General features: G+C 45.0%; 2 protein-coding genes across 5 annotated transcripts in view; one reads left to right on the top strand and one right to left on the bottom strand.

Moving 5' to 3' along the window:
- Positions 1–16,582, top strand: part of PPP2R5A (protein phosphatase 2 regulatory subunit B'alpha) — a 68,652-nt gene extending 52,070 nt beyond the window's left edge. Inside the window, exons 9-13 of the mRNA XM_054981954.1 lie at positions 2,116–2,166; positions 3,163–3,282; positions 3,363–3,490; positions 13,705–13,806; positions 15,329–16,582. Of these exons, the coding sequence (XP_054837929.1) occupies positions 2,116–2,166; positions 3,163–3,282; positions 3,363–3,490; positions 13,705–13,806; positions 15,329–15,485 (558 nt within the window). The 3' untranslated portion in view covers positions 15,486–16,582. The remainder of the gene's footprint in view (positions 1–2,115; positions 2,167–3,162; positions 3,283–3,362; positions 3,491–13,704; positions 13,807–15,328) is intronic.
- A 2,721-nt stretch (positions 16,583–19,303) lies between these two features.
- PACC1 (proton activated chloride channel 1) overlaps positions 19,304–21,996 on the bottom strand; it is a 36,647-nt gene continuing 33,954 nt past the window's right edge. For all 4 annotated transcript variants that reach the window (XM_055001005.1, XM_055000997.1, XM_055001014.1 and 1 more), the window contains one exon: positions 19,304–20,708. In XM_055001005.1, the coding sequence (XP_054856980.1) occupies positions 20,547–20,708 (162 nt within the window). In that variant the 3' untranslated portion in view covers positions 19,304–20,546. The remainder of the gene's footprint in view (positions 20,709–21,996) is intronic.

Raw genomic sequence — 21,996 nt, 5'->3', positions numbered from 1 at the left:
GAGCAACCGGTGGTGGCGGGGCTGTGGGCTTAAGCTGGCAGCCCCGCCGTTCCCTTTGCCTGCTGCGAGAGCAACCAGGGGACCCCCTGGCCGCTCCTACAGTGGGCAAGTGGAGTGCCCGCTGGCGGCAGGGCTGTGGGCTGTAGCCAGTAGCCCCGCCATTCCCTCCCTTAACCTGCTGTGAGAACGACCAGAGGATCCCCTGGCTGCTTCTGCAGCAGGCAAATGGGGCGCCTGGCAGTGGCGGGGCTGTGGGCTTAAGCAGCACAGAAAGGGGTATTAAAACTCCACGAACTGGTTTGCAAACTGGGGCAAGTTTGTGAAAGTTCATGGTTCATGGTTCGTGAAATGGGACAAACCACAAACCACACAATTCGGTTTTTTCCTGGTTCATGCCCACCTCTAGTAAGAAGTAAGGCAACACAAGCAATGAAATATCCATGCTTCCTGTCTCCTTCCCTAATATATAACAGTCAGAGTAGATATGATGGCAACAGTCATGCTTTTTATTTGTGTCTGCCCTTGCATGTGTGTAGCAGCATAGGTGCGTGGAGGCTGATCTTTGCATAACAGATGTCCTCTCCCACCTTACAACTTGGTGTTGCTGTTTTGCTTGTCCTGTGGAGTTCTCGCCCAGCTGGCTCCACTGCTGGAAATGAGCCACACTGGGGGAAAAGATCCCAGAGCACTGTAAATTAAGATAGAAGAAGGTTAAGCTCACCTATGTAGCTCTTTTAATGTAAACATCAAACTCCTCCCAGTCTATTTATTGCTGCCATCATTTGACCTACTGGCTACCAGTGTAGTTCAGTGTACTTTGGTATGTGTAAACATATCTTGCTTTTTGTCAGGAAATGTTAGTGTCAGTCCGTGGCAAGTAAATCCCCAAGTTCTCCACAGCAATCACACAGGTAAATTGGTTGAAGTAACTTTTATTAGAGATCTATCAGGTTAAAGGTGCTCAGACAGTGGAATTGGCAGAAGTGACATATTGAAGGAAAGCATGGTTAGTTATAGGTTAATGTCCCGCCCCCAAGTTAGTAGTCCGTTGGAATTCTGGCACGAACGCCAGAGACCAAAAGTATCTGAGTTTAGACTACGATAAGCAACAATAGCAAATTGGGAATGAAATCATCCTTGTTCTCAGGGAAGATACAATTCAGACTAGCTGCATCTGGCCTCAAGGCCGTTGGCTGCAGAAGTGAGAGTGTTTAACTTCAGAGATAACACACTGAACTTCCAAACAACAGGCATTGAATGGTACTCAGAACCTAAGTCAGTCTCAAGGCTGGTAAATTACGTCATCTTTTTTAGATTCTACGCTGTTTAAGTAGGTACTTAGTCATATTCTCCTAGTTCGAGCACGGGAGAATACCACTTGGAATGTATCTGCCCTTTATTCCCTGCTTGATCTCTCTGATGGGAATGCAGGCAGTTCAGGCTCCTGGCAGCCCAATCATGAGACCTACGCAGCTGACTTGCAGTACTTGTAAGTAGGAATTATAGAAGTCTCATCTCTAATGTGAGAACTGGTATGGTGTAGTGGCTAGAGTGATGAACTAGGATCTGGGTGACCCAGGTTATTTACCTTGCTGTGCTGTGGAAGCTGGCTGGGTGACCTTGGACCAGTCACATTCTCTCAGCCTAACCTACCTCATAGGGTTTGTTGTGAGGAGAAAATGGAGAAGAGGAGACTGATATAAGTTGCTTTGGATCCCCATTGGGAAGAACGGCGGGATATAAATGAAGTAAATAAAATAAACAAGGTGGTCTTTGCTTGAATGTTGAGAGTATTTAAAATTAGTGGTGTGAAATCTGGAAGTTCCAGGTTCAAATCCTCATTTGCCCATGAAGTGCCATGGGTGCATTCTTTGCTCAGTATGTGGGCTGACTGGCACTTTAACTTACCAGGAAAGTTGTGATGGGCCTCCATCATGAAGATCAACTGGCAGCCAGGAGCACATTGAGTCACATGGTCCTCATAGTGGCCACGTGGCTGACTGTGCTATAAGATTGTCTTAACATCCCAAGTCTGTCCCTAGATCATCTTAGTATGTAACTGTCTTAATAGGTATGTTCTTACTTGACTTTTTACAATTTATTTTTCCAATGTAGGTTATTAGAGGATTGCTCAAATTTTGGCCAAAAACGTGCAGCCAGAAAGAGGTCAGTTTTATTCATTTCTATATTTTGAATTATGAAAGAGTAATACAGACTGACAGTGCTCAAATAGTTTATCCCCATTAAAAGTAGGAGGTTTACTTTGAATTAATAGAATTTTTAAAAGAATTGACTTTTGTGCTGTAGTCTGCACACGGGGTTTGCTTACAAATCCCTTACCTTCCACTCTTGTTGATGCAGTTCTTTAGTACGTAGGAATCCATCAAGGGTGGAAAAGGTTATGTTGGGCCCTACCTTCTCCTCATGTACATGCATAGGGAGCACAAAAAGCTGGTGAAAGTAAATTTGAAGTCTGTATATGCCAAACTTACCCTTATCCTGCTCTCCTCATCTGCTTGATCAAATTGCACAAGCTCCAGTGGATGAAGGTGGAGGGGGCATGGGGGAAACCTCCAAGTCCTTGCTGCAACATGCTTTTTAATACCTGGGGGAGGGGGGAGGGAGGGTACCGAGCACTATAGGATCCTTCTGTGCATGAGCACTGTACCTTTGTAGTGGAGGATCATACCCTTTGAACTCTCACAGCAATGCAATTATTACAATTAATTGGAAATGGTCTAGTTATAGAACTTGTCCATTTATAGATTTTACATTGCACTGCCACACTAGTTTCAAATTAATAAATCTCCAGGAACAACATCAGAAGGAGTATAGCAGGTTACAGCAGGAAAAGGGAGGTTTAAAAAAAAGCTTGTGGTCCTTTAGATCAACCCAATTATGGGGAGCCCTTTTTTTTACTGTGAATACAAATTTTCATGTGAACGGCAGCTTAAGCATAAACAGCTGCAGTCTTTTAAAAGTATCCAGTATAGTGTCCCACATGAGGAGGGCTGCAACTGACAATAATACTTTCATATTTAACAAAAGCAAACTAAATAACAATGCAATTTATCTTCTGTCACTTATGTTAGGTAAAGATGCTTTGGTAAAGAAAGTATCTTGATTCTACTCACATTTTCTTGAGTGTTTTTTCTTTAACAGGTAATGTTTTTAGGTGAAATTGAAGAAATTCTGGATGTAATAGAACCAACACAATTTAAAAAAATACAAGAGCCTCTGTTTAAACAGATAGCCAAGTGTGTGTCAAGTTCACATTTTCAGGTATAATATAGCATTCACCTTTAATTTATTATTTGTATTACTTGACTTAATTGATCTGAATTCAGAAATGTATATTTCAGGTTGCAGAAAGGGCTCTGTACTTCTGGAATAATGAATACATTCTCGGTCTGATTGAGGAGAACATTGATAAAATTCTGCCAATTATGTTTGGTAGTTTATACAAGATTTCCAAAGAACACTGGAATCCGTATGTACCCTCTTCACCATTCACTATTTTTAAAGTGCTTTTTATTTATTTATGTTAGCTTTTGTCAAAAATCTTCTGATAAATTAAAGTATTGTCTATAATCTAACTTTTGCTAAAAGAATGAAGTAGAGTAAACAGGAAATGGAAGGATATTTGTTCTCTCAAAAGTCTCCTAAATGATGGTCTATGAGATTAGGAAAAATTTAACAAGAGCACATCTCTGCAGTTAGCTAGAATTTCAGCTAAAATGAGTTATGAAGTACATGAAAGAGTGTTGCATTTGTCTTAACCTTTATAATGGGAGTGGATGGTTTTTTGAGTTATCACTGCAATAAAATGTCCACATCAAAAAGATCTTTGGAACTACAAGAAGAACAAGAAAAGATATAAACTATGAACTGATGAGTCTGTTTCATTTTAAAAGGCAAATAATTCGCTGTTGTGAAATATTTTATTTTTATAGATTATCTCTAAAATAAATTACTGTAGAATTAATTCATTGTGGTATATGTCCATTTTGAAAAGTGGCATGTTAAGCCTAACCTAGGATAACATTATACTAATGCAGGTGAATAATTTGAATTATTAATGTCTTCTAATTAGAGATGGGCACGAATCGAATTACAACTCAAAATTCATAACGAATCAGCTGATTCGTTCCATGGGGAAAACACATTTCATGGGGGCTGCGTTTTCCACAAATCTGACAACTTTTTTGGCTGATTTGTCCGCTTCATTGTTTATTAGGGAAGCCAGACACCCTGGTGTCATTCAGTTGATTCCCTAGGCAACGAAGGCTAGTCCTTTGGTTGCCCCCAGCCTTAGCCCACAAATCTTGATTGGCAGCTGTCCCTGCCAACTGTAGAGCTCCAATTCTGCCCCATCCAGCAGAGCAGCAGGAGGAGTGGGGTGATTAATCTCTTAGGCAAAACCCTGTTAGGCAGGCCTGTATGCCAACCAGAGTGCTCCTGTTTTGCTCTGTCAGCATTTTATATAAAAGCCTCGTGGTTTCATTTCCAGCAGGCAGAGGGAGAAGGAGGAACTGTAGCTGGAACTTGGAGTGAGAGAGAGTGCATTTGGGAGCTTTGGCCTAGATTTGGTGCTGGAAAAAGAGACTGAAAAGCCTCTTTCCAATTTCCTTTTCTTCTCCCAGTGGGGAGGTGTTTGGGAAAGGGTGCCTTTTTCCCTTCACCCCCACCTCATCCCACCCTAGTCTCAGGGCTTTGCCTGGAACTTGTGCCTAGCTTTACGGAGGCCTTCCTTTTTTTTTGTTTGCATGTCTTTGTTTCTTGCTCTACTGTTTTGAGGGCCTCACTCTTGATCTGTCTTTCCTGGGCCGGTGTCTGTATGGTGATTTTGGGGCTCAACACCCACCCCAGTCACAGGGCAGCTGCCTGCTGCATTTTGCTCTGTTCTCTCTCCTTTCTCCTTTAGTGCGCTTCTCTGGTGCAGCTGGCTTTCTTTTTGTGCACTCCTTTGGATCATTCAACTTTTGTTTTGGGCATTTGTCCTTCCTGGGCCGGTGTCTGTGTGGTGCTTTTGGGACTCAACACACACCCCAGTCTCAGGGCAGCTGCCTGCTGCATTTTACTCTGTTCTCTCTCCTCCATTGCACTTCTCTAGTGCAGCTCACTTCCTTTTTGTGCTCTCCTTTGGCGCATTCAACTTTTGTTCTGTGCATCTGTCCTTCCTGGGCCGGTGTCTGTATGGTGCTTTTGGGGCTCAACACACACCCCAGTCTCAGGGCAATTGCCTGCTGCATTTTGTTCTGTTCTCTCTCTTCCAGTATGCTTCTCTGGTGCAGCTCACTTTCTTTTTGTGCACTCCTTTGGCACATTCAACTTTTATTTTGGGCATCTGTCCTTCCTGGGCTGGTGTCTGTGTGGTGCTTTTGGGGCTCAACATCCAATCCCAGTCTCAGGGCTGCTGACTTCTGCATTTTGCTCTTCTCTCTCTCCTCCAATACACTTCTCTGGTGCAGCTTTCTTTCTTTTTGTGCCTTCCTTTGGTGCATTTAGCTTTTGTTTTGAGCACCTGTCCTGCCTGGCCTGGTGTCTGTGGCAGTTTTGGGGCTCATCACTCAAACCCAGGCTCAGGACCGCTGCCTGCTGCCTCACACTCTTGAATTTGCTTTCTACTAACCCCACTCTTTTGTTGGCTCTCTTCTACTTTGTGAGCACTATTCTGTTTTAATTTGTTCTTCACTTCAGTGCACCGCTATGGACCGTGTATTGTTGGTCGAGGGCGGTCGTGGGGGGAAAAAGGGTAAAGTTTGTCCACGCCGCCCATCGGTGACTGCCACCCATACTGCAGGGGGGGGGGAGGTCTTGCGGGCACCAGAGACTACAACTTCAGATGTGCCTAGGAGGACTGTGAAGGAGGCAGAAGACGTCTCTCTTCTGCTGCCGGGAGTGGGCATTGTTAAACTTTTTGTGGAGGACAAGGAGGGGTCTGAGGAAGAATGGTGGGGGTTTGTAGAATCAGCCAGTCCCTTTACAATCCAAACTCGAGGGACTGTCCCTGCCCACAGTCCACCCCTCACTCTGTCTTCCCAGTCCAGCTCCTCGCCACGGAAGTTAGTCCTTTGTTCTTCTCCTGACTCACCAAGTCTCGGTCCTTGTTTCATTCAATCACTCTGGCAGCACATTCAAGCTCTTCCCAATGACCCCTGCTCGGCGCGGTATCGTCACTGCCATGCTCTGGTGCATAGGGGCACTGACTCTAGGCACCTGCCATCCACCACCCTACACCAGCATCTGGAGAGGCACCACCCGGGCATGTTGCTTCCTCTGCTGTACGAACCACCAAGTGGTGAGATGAGGATGGCTAAAGATCAGAGAGAAGGGGAAGGGAACAGGAGTCCACAGCCAGCAAGAAGACTTGCCATAAGGGTGCTGCAGGTGGGAGTGGAACGCCCAGTCAGGCTACCCTGCAGGGGGTAGTTGTTACCAGAACTGCTTTTTACAATGGGAAATTAGCTTAGCAGTCTGGAACTAAAATTAACACGGATCTAACCAATGTTTACGGAGGTCCCGATTCCAGACACTCTAATGACAAAGAGGCAGACTACAAATAGTTTCAATCAACACGTGTATTTACTAATAGTGTGGCATAAGCCTGAACTTGCACATACATATAAGAGAGCATACAAGGACTAGGAAATGCAGAGTAAGAAATATAGAGACGGTCGCTTGAGCAGGTACCCACGATGATAAGGGAAATACTCACAATCTTGAAGCGGAGCAGAGACACGACAGCGAGGTGGTCCAATGCCAGCAATGGATCCACAGACAGACAGCAAGGGGGTCTGGATAGGAATGGCGTACGCGCCTGGCTGGGAACAGGATAGAATGGCACGAGCACCGTGTGGTCTGAGGGACCAGCTTAAATACCCCAAAACGTACCCTGGGGCTGGTGCTGTACTTTGTGGTTCTCACAGATTAAAACAAAGGCTTTAATGGGTTACTGAATGGCTTAGATGGGCCACTTTAGGAATCTGATTGTGTTAAGTGACATCTCAGGAAGAGGGGACAAAGGAGGGAGGGGGAAATCCGAGTGGGCTGAATGGATGTTCCAGCGGACAGGGCTTGTCCTGATGTCATCAGCTCTGGAATGCGGAGGTTCCTTTGAGATGCATTTTCTAAGTGCTTGGGATGGCCGGCACTTAGCTTATTCTCCGGGGTGGCTCCTAAGATATGCAGAGCGGGGCGAGGGGCTCTCGCTGCGGACGTGGTGTGTCCGCTTCTCCGAAATGGCTTCCCAAAGCAGGCTTCTTCCCTTGGTCTTCTGGCTGCCTAAGAACATGGTCGCCGGCTGGGCATGGCGGGGGCTGGTTAGCAGGTTGCCCAGTAGCGAGGGCAAGCTCGGGGGCCGGCCCGCGGGAGGCTCCAGGCGGGAACTGACCAGGGAGCGCCTGGCCAGGCTCGCTGGAGGTTTCCCCGGCTGGCGCCTGGCTGCTAGCAGCGGCTTGGGCCCAGATGAGGCAGGCTTCTATGGAGGCAGGGGGAACAGCACGTAAAACACAGTCCATAGCTGGGAACAGGTGTGGTCCGTGGCAGATGGCAATGCAGGCACGGGGCACACTTGTAATAAAGTCCAAACACACACTGGGAGGTCCGGATACAGGTCTGGGCAGGGTTGCCCAGGAAGAAAGTCCTTTGTGGAGTTATCCGGACATGGAGTCAGGGAACTAACACAGTCTATTGCAGCAGCAAGGTACTTAACAAGCAGGCAGGAAACTGACACGTGTATCAGAGCACACACGTGCAGGGCAGTCTTGGTGCAGCAGTAAAGCAGCAACGCAGGAAACTTTAACACAGTCCATGGCAGGCCTTAAAGCAGGAGAGGGGGCCTACTTGGCAACATAGTCCCCTTGGGGTCTGTGACAGTGCCTGGCGTACGAGTTGGGGAGGGCTCAGGAAGCAGGCACTAGAGTGGTGGTGGAGATGATTGCTCTGGATGGACTCCCGTTGTCCATCGTGGAGGGTGGGGGCTTCCAGAGACTGCTGCATCACATTGCTCCCTGGTTCTTAATGCCATCGTGGCGGACCATTGGCCAGTGAGTCTTGCCCGCCCTCTACCAGGGTGTTCACATGAGGGTCATGAAGGAACTGTTGGGTGCCAAAGGACGAACCATCCACTTCACAGCAGGCCTGTGGAGCAGCTGTCATCACGGCTACCTCACCATCACAGCCCAGTGGTGGATCTCCGCTGCCCCAGGGAAAGATCAGGTTCCTGGGAGGAGGTGTTACCATTGGCGCCAGGCTACAGAGTGCTTCTGCTGCAGGCACAGGGGATGGATGAGGATCACACAGTGAAGAACATCGCCACCACGATCAGGGCTGCATTGAGGGACTGGATGCCTGGGGAAGAGATTGTCCGAGGCTTCACGGTCACCGATGCGGGAAGAAACATGCTGGCGGCCCTGAAAGAGGCATCCCTTGATGGCCTGGTCTGCCTGGCGCATAAGCTGCACCTCGTCATGAGGGATGCAATCAGGCTAGGTAGCAACATCAAGGCCAGCTGAGACCAATCAATGTTGTCCATGTGCACGTTGCTGGACAGCTGCCGGCGTCTGGCTTCCCATTTCTCCCGCAGCGGGAAGTCTTCACGTGAGCTACTCCAGAGGCGGGGTGGGGGGGGGAACCCAAGCACCACCTCTACCAGGACACAGCCATCCTCTGGAATGCCACCTACAACATGGTGAGTTGTCTGGTGGAGCAAAAGAACCCTTTGCAGATCATCATGTCCTCGGAGCCAATTTTGCAGGGGAGAGAGGAGCTCAGCCTCAGCTCAATGGATTGGCTTGCTCTCTCTTAGATGGTCCGTGTCCTGAGGGCATTTAAGGAGACCACCGAGCTCCTATACTCCTATAAGACCAGTCTGGGTGAGGTCATCCCCCAATCTACAGCCTGGACCAGGTGTTGACCAGAAAGAGAGAGCAACAGGACCAGCTTGTCCCCAGGGTCAGGGACTTGGTGGTCGGGAAGTTGCAGGCAGGTGTGGCCACGTGCTTGCATCCTGTGCAAGGAGCTTCCATACAGACTGGCCTGCATATGTGACCCATGCATAAAAGGCAGCATAGCCATGTGGAACAGAGAACTCTATCAGTGGATGAGGGACCTGCGCAGAGCAGTGCGGAAGTTCCAGTTCCAACGAGTGGTATGGAGGGAAGAGGGTATGGGCACAAGGATGGAAGAAGCGGTAGATGTGCCGGGCATCCCCAGGCAGGAGAGCCCTCCCCACGATTGCCCACCACACTTCTGGTGCTCAGTGGTAGGCTGGGCAGTCGGCAGCAGCGGGGCCAGTACATCCATTGTGGTGGAGGACTTGTCAGAGGTGATGGTCAGAGAGTACCTCGCCGAGCTCCCCAACATCAACTCCCTGGAGTATTGGGCAAGAAAATCTGCCATCTGGCTGGACCTCTCGAATGTGGCCACCAACATCCTCTCCTGCCCTACCAACAGTGTCCAGAGCGAGTGGGTGTTCTCACACCTGGGAGACCTCCTCCGTCCCCACCACTTGCGTCTGGACCTGGACCTGGTGGACATGCTGTCTTTCCTGAAGGTCAACCTCCCACTGCTCGGCTACCCCTTCCTGGGACTGGAGTTTTCTGACCTCTAAGCCACCCTTGTCTCTGCTTTGCCGCACGCCTACCATCAGGTTATGGGTCAGCCACAACATCTGAGATCAAGGTCCAAGCTTACTGGGCACCTCTGATGAGAGCTCACAGGAGCACGTTTCAATGGTTTTTTTCCTTCGCTGTTCAGCACGTTTTGCTTTTCCTTCTCCTTTACTTTTGAGCGCGTTTTGCATTTCTGTCTCATATGAGTCTGATTTTGAGCGCCTTTCTTGAATGGAAAGGAGACCATCCACCACTGGGCTCTGGCTGGGTTTCTCTGCTCACAGGAAAACATTCTTACTTAAAGCATCTGTCCAGAATGGAAATGGGTGTGTGAGCTTGGGTCCTTCTGCATCAGAAGTGAATACATCCACCATCAGGGCCTGGGCCACCCACATGTCCTTGTGGTGGAAGGACATGTTAGTCCGTCTGAAGCAGTAGAGAAGAGCTATAGGCGAGTGAAAGGGTGGGGGGGGGGATTTTCTACCTCTTTCTCATTGCCTTGTGAGTGGCGGGCTTCCCTCACGGAGCCCACGTCTCTATGGTGGGTTCTGCTGTTGAATGTGGCATTTTCGCCGGGGGTGGCCTCCTGCCCCGTCTTTCCAAATTCGTTTGAAGAGGTGGGGTCCAAAAAGATGGCCGCGGTGTCTCTGTTGCATGGGCACCTTTGTGCCTACATCTCGTTTCATTGGATTGGGGAAGGTGACGGCATAATTGATTGTTTGGTGTGGTGGGTTCCACACAAACTGTAATGTCTTCAATGCGATACGATGCCCTGCTGTCTCCTTTGGGGGGGCCTTTGTTTCTCCCTTCTCAAGACGGGGGGGGGGGGAATCCACCACCACTGCCACGTCCGGCTGGTGGGTTTTGTCAGTGGCAGCCTCCAATCCTCAGCAGGAGGGGCAGGCAATAATTCAGCTGTGCTGCCCTGCGTTGTCTGTTTTGGGGGTGTGTGTTCTCACCGTCCGCCTGGTGGGTTTTGCAGATGTTCAGTGCCCAGGGGTCTTTTTTTGTGCAACATGCCCCTCCTGCAAGGGTGTGTGTGGCACTCACAAGCACTGCCATGTCTGGACGGTGTGTTCCATTGCATGCTGGCAGCCCAGGCCCCCCCCTCCTAAGCACGAGCGGCAGGCATCACCATCTATCACCGCTGCTTGCCGAAGTTATGGCATCCATGTCCATTCAAAACCACACCAATATCGGATTCCATTTGATATCAATTTGTAAACCACGTCTGGCCAGTGGGTTCTGCAAGGTACTCCCACACCTCAATGCGAGTGGTGTGCCTGAGAATGGTGGGCCGCCCAGCTGTCCCCATCCAGGGGAATTGCCTTGTGGGAAGGGGGTGCAGGGCCACCATTGGTGCCTCTGTCCCGCTGGAGGGTGTTTCCGGTGGCCTCTACTCCTTGATGTGAGGAGCGGTCACCAATATCTGCGTTACTGTGATGTCCCCGGCTGGTGGGCGATGTCGCTATTTCACAGTTACCTTGTACTATGTAGTGTGTAACAGGTTATATGTGATATGTTATATGTCATCCCTAAACCTATCTGACCCTATTTATGTCCATATCACAAACCACATTTTACACTGTACTGGTATACTGCTGAAGAGTGAACTTTGTGCCTATAACCACGTATTACCCTGTACCGATATACCGATGAAGATTGTGCCATGTTCTTATCCCTACACGTTACCCCTTACCGATATACCAAAGAAGAGTGATCTTTGTGCCTTAACCTATATTTTACACTATACCGATATACCGATGAAGATTTTGCCATATTCCTATGACCATGTATTACCCCTTAATGATATACTGATGAAGAGTGAACCCTTTGCCTATACCCAGGCATTATCCCTTACCGATATACCGGTGAAGATTTACCTCTGTACCTATGTGTTACTCCGTACCAATATACCAAAGAAGAGTGAACCTTGTGCCTTCAACCACGTATCACCCCGTACTGATATTCCAATGAAGAGTGAACCTTGTGCCTTCAACCACATATCACCCCTTACCAAAATACCAATGAAGATTGTGCCATGTTCCTATAACCATGTGTTACCCCTTACCGATATACCAATGAAGAATGAACCCTGTGCCTTTAACCACGCATCACCCCTTACCGATATACCGAAGAGTGAACCCTGAGCCTATACCCATGTATTATCCCATACCGATATACCGATGAAGATTGTGCCAAGTTCCTATAACCATGTATGACCTCTTAACAATATACCAATGAAGAGTGAACCTTGTGCCTACAACCACATGTAACCCTGTATCAATATACAGAAGAGTGAACTTTGTGCCTTAACCCACATATTACCTGATATACAGATGAAGATTATGCCGTGCCTATAACAAAGCCTCTCCCCTTACCGATGTAGCGATGAAGATTGTACCATGTGCATAAAGCTTTGCGTAGTAACCGATACCGTGCCGATCGATAAGTATATATTGATTGTGATACCAGTATACATGTTGAGCAATATGAATACCACAGCCAATAGGTGTGTTTTGTCACCAGCCTCCGCTCCTCGGCAAAGGACCATCGGTAGGTCTCAGTTGTGTGCTGCGGCAGGTTGTAGGGTCCCCCTTACAGTATTGGCATCAATCTGCTGCATCGCCCTGATTTCCCGTTCTTGGGGGAATTAGCCTATCCCTTCCCCACCATGGCAGGGGGCATTCTCTGCAGGGGGCATTCTCTGTTGTTGTTGCCACGTGCGGCCGGTGGGTTCTGTCGGTGGTGGCCTCTGCCCCTCAATAGGAGGAGCGGGCATCAATTAAGCTGCAATGCCTGCTATCTCCTTTGGGGGGACTTATTTTGTGCACCCTGTCCTGCCTGGGGAGGTGTAGGGGGGATCTCCCAGCTCCACCATGTCTGGCTGGAGGGTGTTTCTGGTCACCTCTGCTCCTCAACGCAAGTGGCGGCATAGTGTCGCTGTGTTGCTCTGCTTTCCCGTTCCAGGGGGAACAGGTCTCTCCCTCTGCCGCCGGGATACTTTTAACATTATAGTTATTGAATATGCCAAATTATATCGTGCTGTATTTAGTACAGCATAAAAATGCCAAATTATATCATGCTGTATTTAGTACATCAGAAATTTTCCAGAAAACCCCACCTTACTTATAAATTATCCATTAAATATTAAGCATGAGAAGGTGCAATTTTTTACTTCCCCTTCTCATTGGAGCCCTTTGGTTGTTTCCAAAATGCATAAAGATCAGGGAGACACTTTGGATTGGTATACGCCCCCCCTCCCCCCGGGCACTTGTGCCATTTGCATAATAGCTTATGAAGATGTGTGGTGGGGTTATTTCTGTTTGTTCCCTGCCAGAAGCTATTTCTGCAGAATCCCAGTCACTTCTAACACTCCCTTAACACTCAGAAATGGCTTTTTAGGGGGCTTAAGTGGGACAGTGAAGGTGGCAAAGATTCTGCTATGTTCAAGTGTATGTCTAGAAGGAGCATTAGAGGATGAAAGGCACTGGCAGAGCAAAGTTAACAAAAACAGCTGGGAGAGCATCTTGCAAACAAATGTTCATATTTAAAAGTCAGTCAAATCTTCCAACATTAAGACAGTATTATTTATGTTTTATTTATATGATTTTAAGTAACCTAATTTTGAATTAAGTCCTTGTAAGCACAGGGACTTACAAATGTATTACTTTCTTGAATGTGTAGGGTTTGAATTGGATCTGAATAATATTACTTTAATCTCTATAGAAAATGATGTTCCATATGTTGATGTTATATAATGATCCTTGGATTGTATTTGTATTTATATCATCAGTGGTTTTATGACCTTGGAGCTATTTGATATTGTAATAGTCACCATCAGTTTCACTGGATCAGCTGCTGCTTTAAAATGTTGTTAATCAAAAGAAGAGACTGAACCAAGCATCTCCCACATATATGTTAAGCGTTCAAGAGAAAAAAATTGTTTTAAAACTGCCAGTCAGATTGCACTGCTGTCTGTTACTTTACGTTAAATGGCTACAGAATGAAAGTAGCAACCAAACGTATTCAGAACACATATTGGAATGCAGCAGTTAGTTTCCTTAATGTGCTCCTGTTCTTCTTCTAGGACCATTGTAGCATTAGTATATAACGTGCTGAAAACACTGATGGAGATGAATGGAAAACTATTTGATGAACTCACAAGCTCCTACAAAGCAGAGAGACAAAGGTATTTTCTTTAATGCATCTGAATTGCATCCTAATTTTTGAATTGACTTTGTGGCTTTTTGTACTTGTGAATCATTTTCTCTCTGCATCAAGCAACACTTTTCCCTTAAATTCTCGTTCAAATCCGTTTATTCATTAAGTTTTGCCTGCACTAATGGAGCTTTGTATTTTCTGTTCAGCCTGCTAGTAATGAGTTCACTGCTGCTACTTTCCAGGCCTCTCTTTCCTCTTTAGAAAGGGCTTCTACTTAGTAGCTGTAAGATCTCTGAGGTAGGGCATCTACCATATGTTTGAGGCTAAAGAAGATGGCTATTAGTGTTTGACAGATCAAATATGCTTATAAAAATGCCATTAAAGGATGGCTGCTTTTTGGCAAAGCATCTCAGGGCTGAGCAGTCCAGGCATGACATCCCCCCGACCCCCTGCAGCACTAAAGGAGGAGCCCTGCCTCTCTGTTCTTTAGGGGAATGCTAGACAACTGTCACACTTGAGCCTTTCTCAAGCACTCACATGGAAAGATGTATTCAGGCCTCTTTTCTCTGCAGTTCTGAGGAGCGTGCAAGATGGCTGTCTAGCTTCAGATTGGTGCCTCATGCACAGCTATCATGCCAGATGAAGATGCCTTGGCACAGCAGAAGTGTGTGAGATGCCAACTCGGAGCTAGCACATGCTGAGATGAGGCCTATGGACAGTTTGGTCACTCCTGTTCTATACAGATAGTATCAGATAAGCACTTGGGACATGTTCTTGATTCTTTAAGCAGCTGACAAACAGCAACATATTTCTATGAATATTCACCCTCTAGAGATGCAGTGTCAAATCAACTCATCTGGTGCAGGAAAAGCACCTTTCTGGCTTTTAGATTTCCTTGTTTATGTGATTCTGTGTTTCTGAAGTGAGCTTGCCTCCCAACTGTGACCACATGTTCAGAATGGCTAAATATCCTTTTGATAAGCATCTGACACTTGAGAAAGACAGCAGTTTTCATGAGAACTAACAAACCAGTGTAAATTGACCATTAATTGGTAATGTGTAGTATTTCAAGGGATCCATAGGCAGAGAAAAACAGAATGTGCTATGACTGCAAATCCAATTTTTTCAAGGACTACTAAAAGCAATAGAGGACTACTCTCTCGCATTCTGAGTCTTCATTCCATCTCTTGAGTTCACCATGTCACTCTGGTGAAAATTCAAACAGTAATTCTGGTAGCAGGCATGGGTTAAAATGGTTGTCTGTTACCTGTCTAAACAAGGCTAAGGGGTAAATCATCTCCAATTTTGGAAATATGCACAAACAACATCTGTTTTCTGTCTGCATAAAATTTTAATTGTAGATTGTGCTTGCATTCTTTGTCTCACACACACACACCTCAGATGTATTTGCACATCTAGTAAAGCAAACCTTTGTGGATACAAGCTCATGCCTTGATCAAGCTGTTAATTTCAGGGTCTTTTGCAGTGCTTTGGATGCTCTTACTTTTAACCAAGTGTCAAAGACACACAATTGTTCTTCTTTTCTACAGAGAGAAGAAGAAAGAGCTAGACCGTGAAGAACTATGGAGGAAACTGGAGGAACTAAAGCTCAAGAAAGCCCTGACAGAACAGAGCAGCACAATAAATACACAGAATGATGTTGAAGTGCCAAATGAAATACCCAGGGATATTTTTTTTAATACGTAAAATACAGAAGAGAAACCTCATCAGTATATTAGAAATGGCCAATTTTTTTCCTCTGGCAAAATGTAAATGAAAGTTTTTGAACAGAAATACAGTGATTGAATGTGACATTATTTACATGGCATATTGTAAATTTGTCTAATCATTGCTTATATGGTCACTTCTGACTTTTCACAAATGAATTTTATCATCCATAATGTGTGTGATTTTTAATTATGGGAGTGGTGAAAATTATGACTTGAAATTTTTTTATTGTGTGTTGCACATAGGTATAGAAGTCAGCTATTTACATTTCCCCCATATGTGCTTTTCACATTACTGCAAGCTTTGGCTGAGATTTCTAGAGGAGACTTCTAGTTGTGCTGTATTTTCTGAAATGAAACCAAGGTTACATTTGGGAGTAAGCCCTGTTGACTCAAGTTGGTCTTTTTTTTCTGAGTAAACACCCAAAAGATTGGGCTGAAGAGTGTATTTTATCTGGATGAGATAACTCCTCTGCCCATTGTAATGCCACAGATTTCAAAGCTGTTACTGCACAAAGCATTCCAGAGAGCAAAGAACTGGGGTGGTGGTGAAGGGAGGGTTTAAATAGAGCACAAGTTAAAAATATACCAGACAAGTACAATCTGACTGGGTAGGGAGGAAGCAGCAGCTTTGGATATCTTGCTGCCACTTGGTCTTCGTATGTCTGCCTTTAGTCAGGCATTCAGTAGTTGATTCTTTATAACTGAGGATGGCATTTCCTTTTGAGCATATCATTGAAGCTCCTAATGGCCTCGAGTTCTTGTAGAACGTAACAGTTCTGTTTTGAGCTGGCTCCACAAAGTAGAGGCTTGGCTCCTGCAGTTCTTACCCAAGAATGAAATGCCTGTCTGATGAAACAACTCCTTGTTTTATTTAATGAAAATGCAGTGCTCTTAAGTTGGGAAAAGCTGACTTTACAAGTCTTTGTTTTTATTTGATGAGGTGGGGGATATTTTTTGCATATCTTTCTATCAGAGTACCATTCCAGGCTCCTTAAATTGCAATTGTGTGGACAATGGTTTTGTGTTGAAAGATTGAGGATTGAGCAACATTCAATAAAGACTTTATGTTTGTAATTAGTCGTGTATATTACTATCTTTGTAATTTAACCACACTGTAAAAAAGACTGTGTTGGTTGTTTCTCTAGAAATGTATTTAAATTAATGCAGTATTCATGAAAAAGTTGGACTAAACCAAATATTGGGTTGGATGCCATGCTAAAGTTCTTGCACAAAGCTCTTGCCTTCCTACCCGCTCAAGGAAGACTTTAGTTGTCTCTTGTGTTAAGTCAAACTTATTTACTTATATTAGTCACTGTATCCCCACTTGCCTTCCTACTTGCTCAAGATACTGTGCAACCAGTTTCTGGGAACTATAATATATAGGGATGAAAGTGCTAGGTATTATACAAGCTCTTGCACAAGTGGAACTGCATTGAGGCCTTTTTATGTTTCCTGCTATGCCTCACTAGATTCAAGCCACTGACTGTCAAACTGAGGGGAAAATGACCAACTGGACATAGATTGGTATCTGGTGTTGCTTTACATGGATTCTTCTGCAGGACAGGACTTGCATCACTGGAGAGGCTGATCCTGCATTTTATGATAATTGATACCTGGATGTGAGGGCGATCTGGCTGCGACATCTGTCACCCCATTGATCGCCAGGGTTGATAATTGATACCTCTTTACATCTTCAACAAACACAAAAAAATGAATTTTAAGTTGTTTGAGGCATGTACTGTTCTCACGCATCAGAGTGGCATTAAGAATTTGATCAAGTGCTGCACCACATCTGTTGCAATGGTGTGCAGTTTGGATTCAAATGGGAAACATTTGCCAGTGGCATGTGGGAATCAGGATTATATGCTTTGTATGATTAGGAGCAGAATGCTTGAAAAAGTATTTAAACTGCCTCATCAGTAGCTGGCAGAAGTCTAATACAGAATTAATATCTTGTGTCATTCAGTCAAGTGAAGGCTTTTCAGGCCAGCAGCTCTGCTGTACCATTTGGCCTTTCCCGTTTATACCTTTTGCAACTCAAACCTAGAGAACTATCCCTGTCACACTTATTTTGTTATAATTCTTTTTATTTATTCCTTTGAAATTAATCTTTTGATTAGTGTAATTGGTTTGTAAAGCAAAACCCAATGACTCAAAAGCTTCAAATTGTTCCCTAAATACACCTGGAAATTATTTAACCAACATCATCCCAAAAGCTGTTGTCTCCAAGCTTTATCTTAAAATTTGGATGTGATATTTGGTCAAAAATCCACTTGGACCCTTCAGAGAACAACCCCAGTGGGGTAGTTGGACTGGTTGAGGATGACCTATCACTGGTCTAAAGGCCAGTTTTGTGCAGCTGATTGCTTGGCATAATACACTCTAGAAGAACATAGAATGGTGACAATGAAGCGGAAGAGTTAATGTCACTTGACTTTTTACATTCACACATATTTGAGATGGCAGGTGACACAAGACATAATAAAAACCAGAACTACTCATTTAGGTAAAAATTTTCTCATGTTAAGAATTGAGATGCAGGCTAACCTAGTGGCAGCAACTTGACAGCTTTCTGACAACACTGCTTCTCTAGTTCACACTCTTGTAGTAAGTGATAAATCTATTCTGGTGCATTGGAGCCTACATAGTTCTATCAAGGACTGCTTCAGCCATAATATGTTACCGTTTCCTATCTGTACATGAAACTGCCTTCTAATGAATCAGATTGGTCTATTGAGGTCAACGTTGTCTACTATGACTAGTAGATGTCTTTTGCATCACCTACTAACTGATCCCTTTAGAAAGCCCTGGGGATTGAACATGGGATCCTCTGCAGGTAACACAGATGTTTGATCACTGAGCCCACAGCTCCACCCCCAAAAATGATAACTAAAATGCTCTGCAGATCTGATCCTGTGTGGGGTAAGGCACACTGATTTACATTGAAATAAAGACTTAATGGTGCTTAGTTAAGCTTTGGATCAGTTGCTAATGAACTTCCACAATAAGATGATTGAGGAGATCCCTTCTGTATCTTTACCCTGTGGCTACAGAGCCTGCAGAGGACCAGCTTTAAATAACTGTCAGCTTCTACTGCAGATGAAGACACATTCTGCACTGCACTGCATACACTTTGCACTGGAAAATCAAAAAGAGTCCAGTAGCACCTTTAAGACTAACCAATTTTATTGTAGCGTAAGCTTTCGAGAATCAAGTTCTCTTCGTCAGATGCCTGATACAGAGACTGGTCAAATACAGAAGAGGAGGAGAGAGAAGAGGCAATTAGGGGGAGGAAGGGGGAGGGTGCAATCAAAACATTCCTTTGCTAGTATATGTAAACATCTCCTTTTAGTGTGTGTATCAGTTGGCTTCAAAGGAGATGTTTACATATACTAGCAAAGGAATGTTTTGATTGCACCCTCCCCCTTCCTCCCCCTAATTGCCTCTTCTCTCTCCTGCTCTTCTGTATTTGACCAGTCTCTGTATCAGGCATCTGACGAAGAGAACTTGATTCTCGAAAGCTTATGCTACAATAAAATTGGTTAGTCTTAAAGGTGCTACTGGACTCTTTTTGATTTTGCTAACACGGCTAACTCCTCTGCATCTATTTGCACTGGAAGATTCTCAGGGTTTGGTGGTTCTTGTATGCCAAATCTCTTCTTCAGGCATTTGAAGGAACTGGCCTCTTATTCTGGAACCAGTTAGAGCTGGCAGTAAGTGTTATAGAGCTAGACTGCAGCCTGCAACTGCTGCATCCAGAATCAGAATGGCAGAAATCCGTACTGGGCCAATTAGTTTTTAAAGAAGCTGCACACAAGTATAATTTATTGAAACATTTTGAACAGATACATTTTTAACCAAAATGGAATTTGTGATAAAATTCCAACATTTCATGTTGACCTGCAGACCTTTAGTAATCCAAATTAGTGATACTCTTGGGTACTGCACATTTGTGACAATCAGATGTGAGCTGATAATGCACTCGGGGTTGGCAGCAAATGTCTGCTGAACAGTCTTGCACTGGGTTTCTTCAAAACTGCGCAAATGCAAATGATCCAAGTGAAGTTGTAGCTGTGAAGTCAGGAATACTTAGACAACCACTGAAGGGTAGGACTTTTTAAAAAAATAACCCCATTCATTTATGTCTCATTTGACTATACGTGCAGCCCCAAGCCAAGCCACCATTCCTACATAAGAAAAGTTTAGGCTACAGCTATATTTTTTAAAAAGTGAAAGCCAGGACTTCAAAAATCATGGCAATAGATGGTTAGAATATTAGTGTGCAACAGCAATTAAACCTCCAAAAGTCCTCCAGTGGTACAACAGAAAAATAGTAGCCAAAGCTGTAGGAAAAACTGATGGTGCTGTACTGCTCTATAAGGGATAAAGTCAAAACCTAGTGAACAGTCCTAAATATGTCAACCAACACCTGTTTGCCCTGGAAAACAGGATGTAAGCCAAACTTGCGGGTGTTTGAGCATCTCTGCCATACATTGGATCAGCCCAATAGTTTAGCTATCTTGGTACTGTCCCCTCAAACTGGCAGCATACCCTGAAGGCAAGAACTCCCTGGACCTTCAAGTAAGCATCTTTCTCCCTGAGATTTTAATTGAAAATGCTAGAGCTCAAAACTTGGACCACAAGATTAACTAAACTCATTAGCATTGGGCTCCATGGTAAAGACAACCTGATTTAAGATGGGCAGGAATCTCAACTTAGAAACAAGTCTTGATTTTGCTTCACTGCTAAAGATTTGTCTATACATACTAGACTGTAAGTTTTGTTACAAACAATGGACCATTATTTCAAGAGTCTTTCCAGCACTTAGTATCTTGGTAAAGAAACTTAAGAGTTAAAAATAGCTTGGAATTGACAGGAGTTCATACAAAGTTGATTTCTCCAGAACTTCAAGTTTTGTGGTGTGATATTCCAACAAAACACTTTCTCTGTGCAGGTCTACTGCTTCTGTAGTGGTTTAGTCTCAAATCATTTGATTATCCAGTGTATTACAAAACTTTTCCAGTGGAGCTTATAGTCCTCAGCTTATGTGGTTCAGGACTTGGCTTCTTCTCTTGAGGTGCCGTTTGCGGATTTTTATCATCCATTTCACACTTAATTTAGCAAAATCAGCTGCTTTAAATAAAGCCAAGAAGATGCCACAAAGAAGAGCTATCATGTTCCAGGGATTTGCAGTGACAATCTATGGGGAAAAAAACAACTTGTTTTATAAATCAAATATTTCCCATAGCTGTACATTTTCAGATCTTTATTCCAAAGTGTTTTGACTGTTTACCTGCTTCATTCAGAAGCCTTCTCACATGGTGGTTCTCTTCCTCCCTGCACCCTCTCCCACCAATTTCATTCCCACTTGTCAAAATAAAAAGATCTGTACATCAGTAGCATAGGATATGGGAATAAGGTTCATTGTCATATCTTCTGTGTAGTCCCACATGGGAACTGTGCATGCACAGGCCAGCCATGGACGTATCAAGAGCTCCAAAAAGCGCCAGATGCTTGTCTGGCCTTTTCGCACGCTTTTCAGTGGGCATGCTATAAAACGCGGGGTGAGCAGATCCCTCCCTCAGTTCTTCTGTAGCTGTTGCTGAAGAAGAATGTGCTTCGAGCTCATCTCTGCAAGCAGAAAGATGATGATGATATGACTTTGAAGGCACTCTTCAAGAAGTGCCTCAGATGTGGTTCCAAGATGGCCCAATCCGATGGGCATGACAAATGCCTCACGTGCCTTGGCGAGGCACACAACAGCACTGTGGCGTTCGTAAGCGCCTAAGCCCCAGCATGAAATGGCATTGAACCTGAAAGCGGCTCTTTGAGAGTCAGCCCTGAAGGGTGCCTCCAATTCTGAAGTGACTAAAGCCGCTAAGAAAGGACTGTAGTGCTCAGAACAGGCCTCCTCGGTACCTCCTATTCTGGCTCCAAGCGCCAATAATACGAACCAGTTGATTCTTCCTACTTCAGCTCTAAATGCCAATAATATGAACCACTCGGTTCCTGCTAAAGATTCCGGCCCATCTTGGTTTTCTTCTGAGCTGCTGTTGAAAAAAGCCAAGCTGAAGTCGAGGCATGCTGAAGAAACGATCCTCAGCTTTGGCTCCATCCACCTTGGTGGCATCCAGTCCCCCTGCGGTTCCTAGAACTCCTTCCCTGACTCCTAGGCATTGTTCAGCTTCAGTTCCTGCCATTCTAGATGGCAAAATGCCAGATTTCCTTGAACTAGGAATGGCTTTATCTCCATTACCACCTTCCCCAGTGTGACCTGCACAATAGGAAGCAGCTTCTTCGGATCCAACTGACACCAAGAGTTGTCTAGAGGTCGTCAGGAGTCATAGATGTCCATGGATTCCATACTCCTATGAGTCTCCTTACCATTACTATGCCCATGGCACTGAGGGATCTCCGGGCTTCTACCTGCCACCTCACTGTTATCTACAGGAGGTTCCTGGCTAGAGGTGGGCACGATCCAAAAAAAA

Source organism: Eublepharis macularius, chromosome 1, assembly GCF_028583425.1.
Source record: "Eublepharis macularius isolate TG4126 chromosome 1, MPM_Emac_v1.0, whole genome shotgun sequence".
Taxonomy (NCBI): domain Eukaryota; kingdom Metazoa; phylum Chordata; class Lepidosauria; order Squamata; family Eublepharidae; genus Eublepharis; species Eublepharis macularius.
The sequence above is the reverse complement of the archived record's forward strand: the minus strand, read 5'-3'. Positions and strand labels throughout refer to the sequence as shown.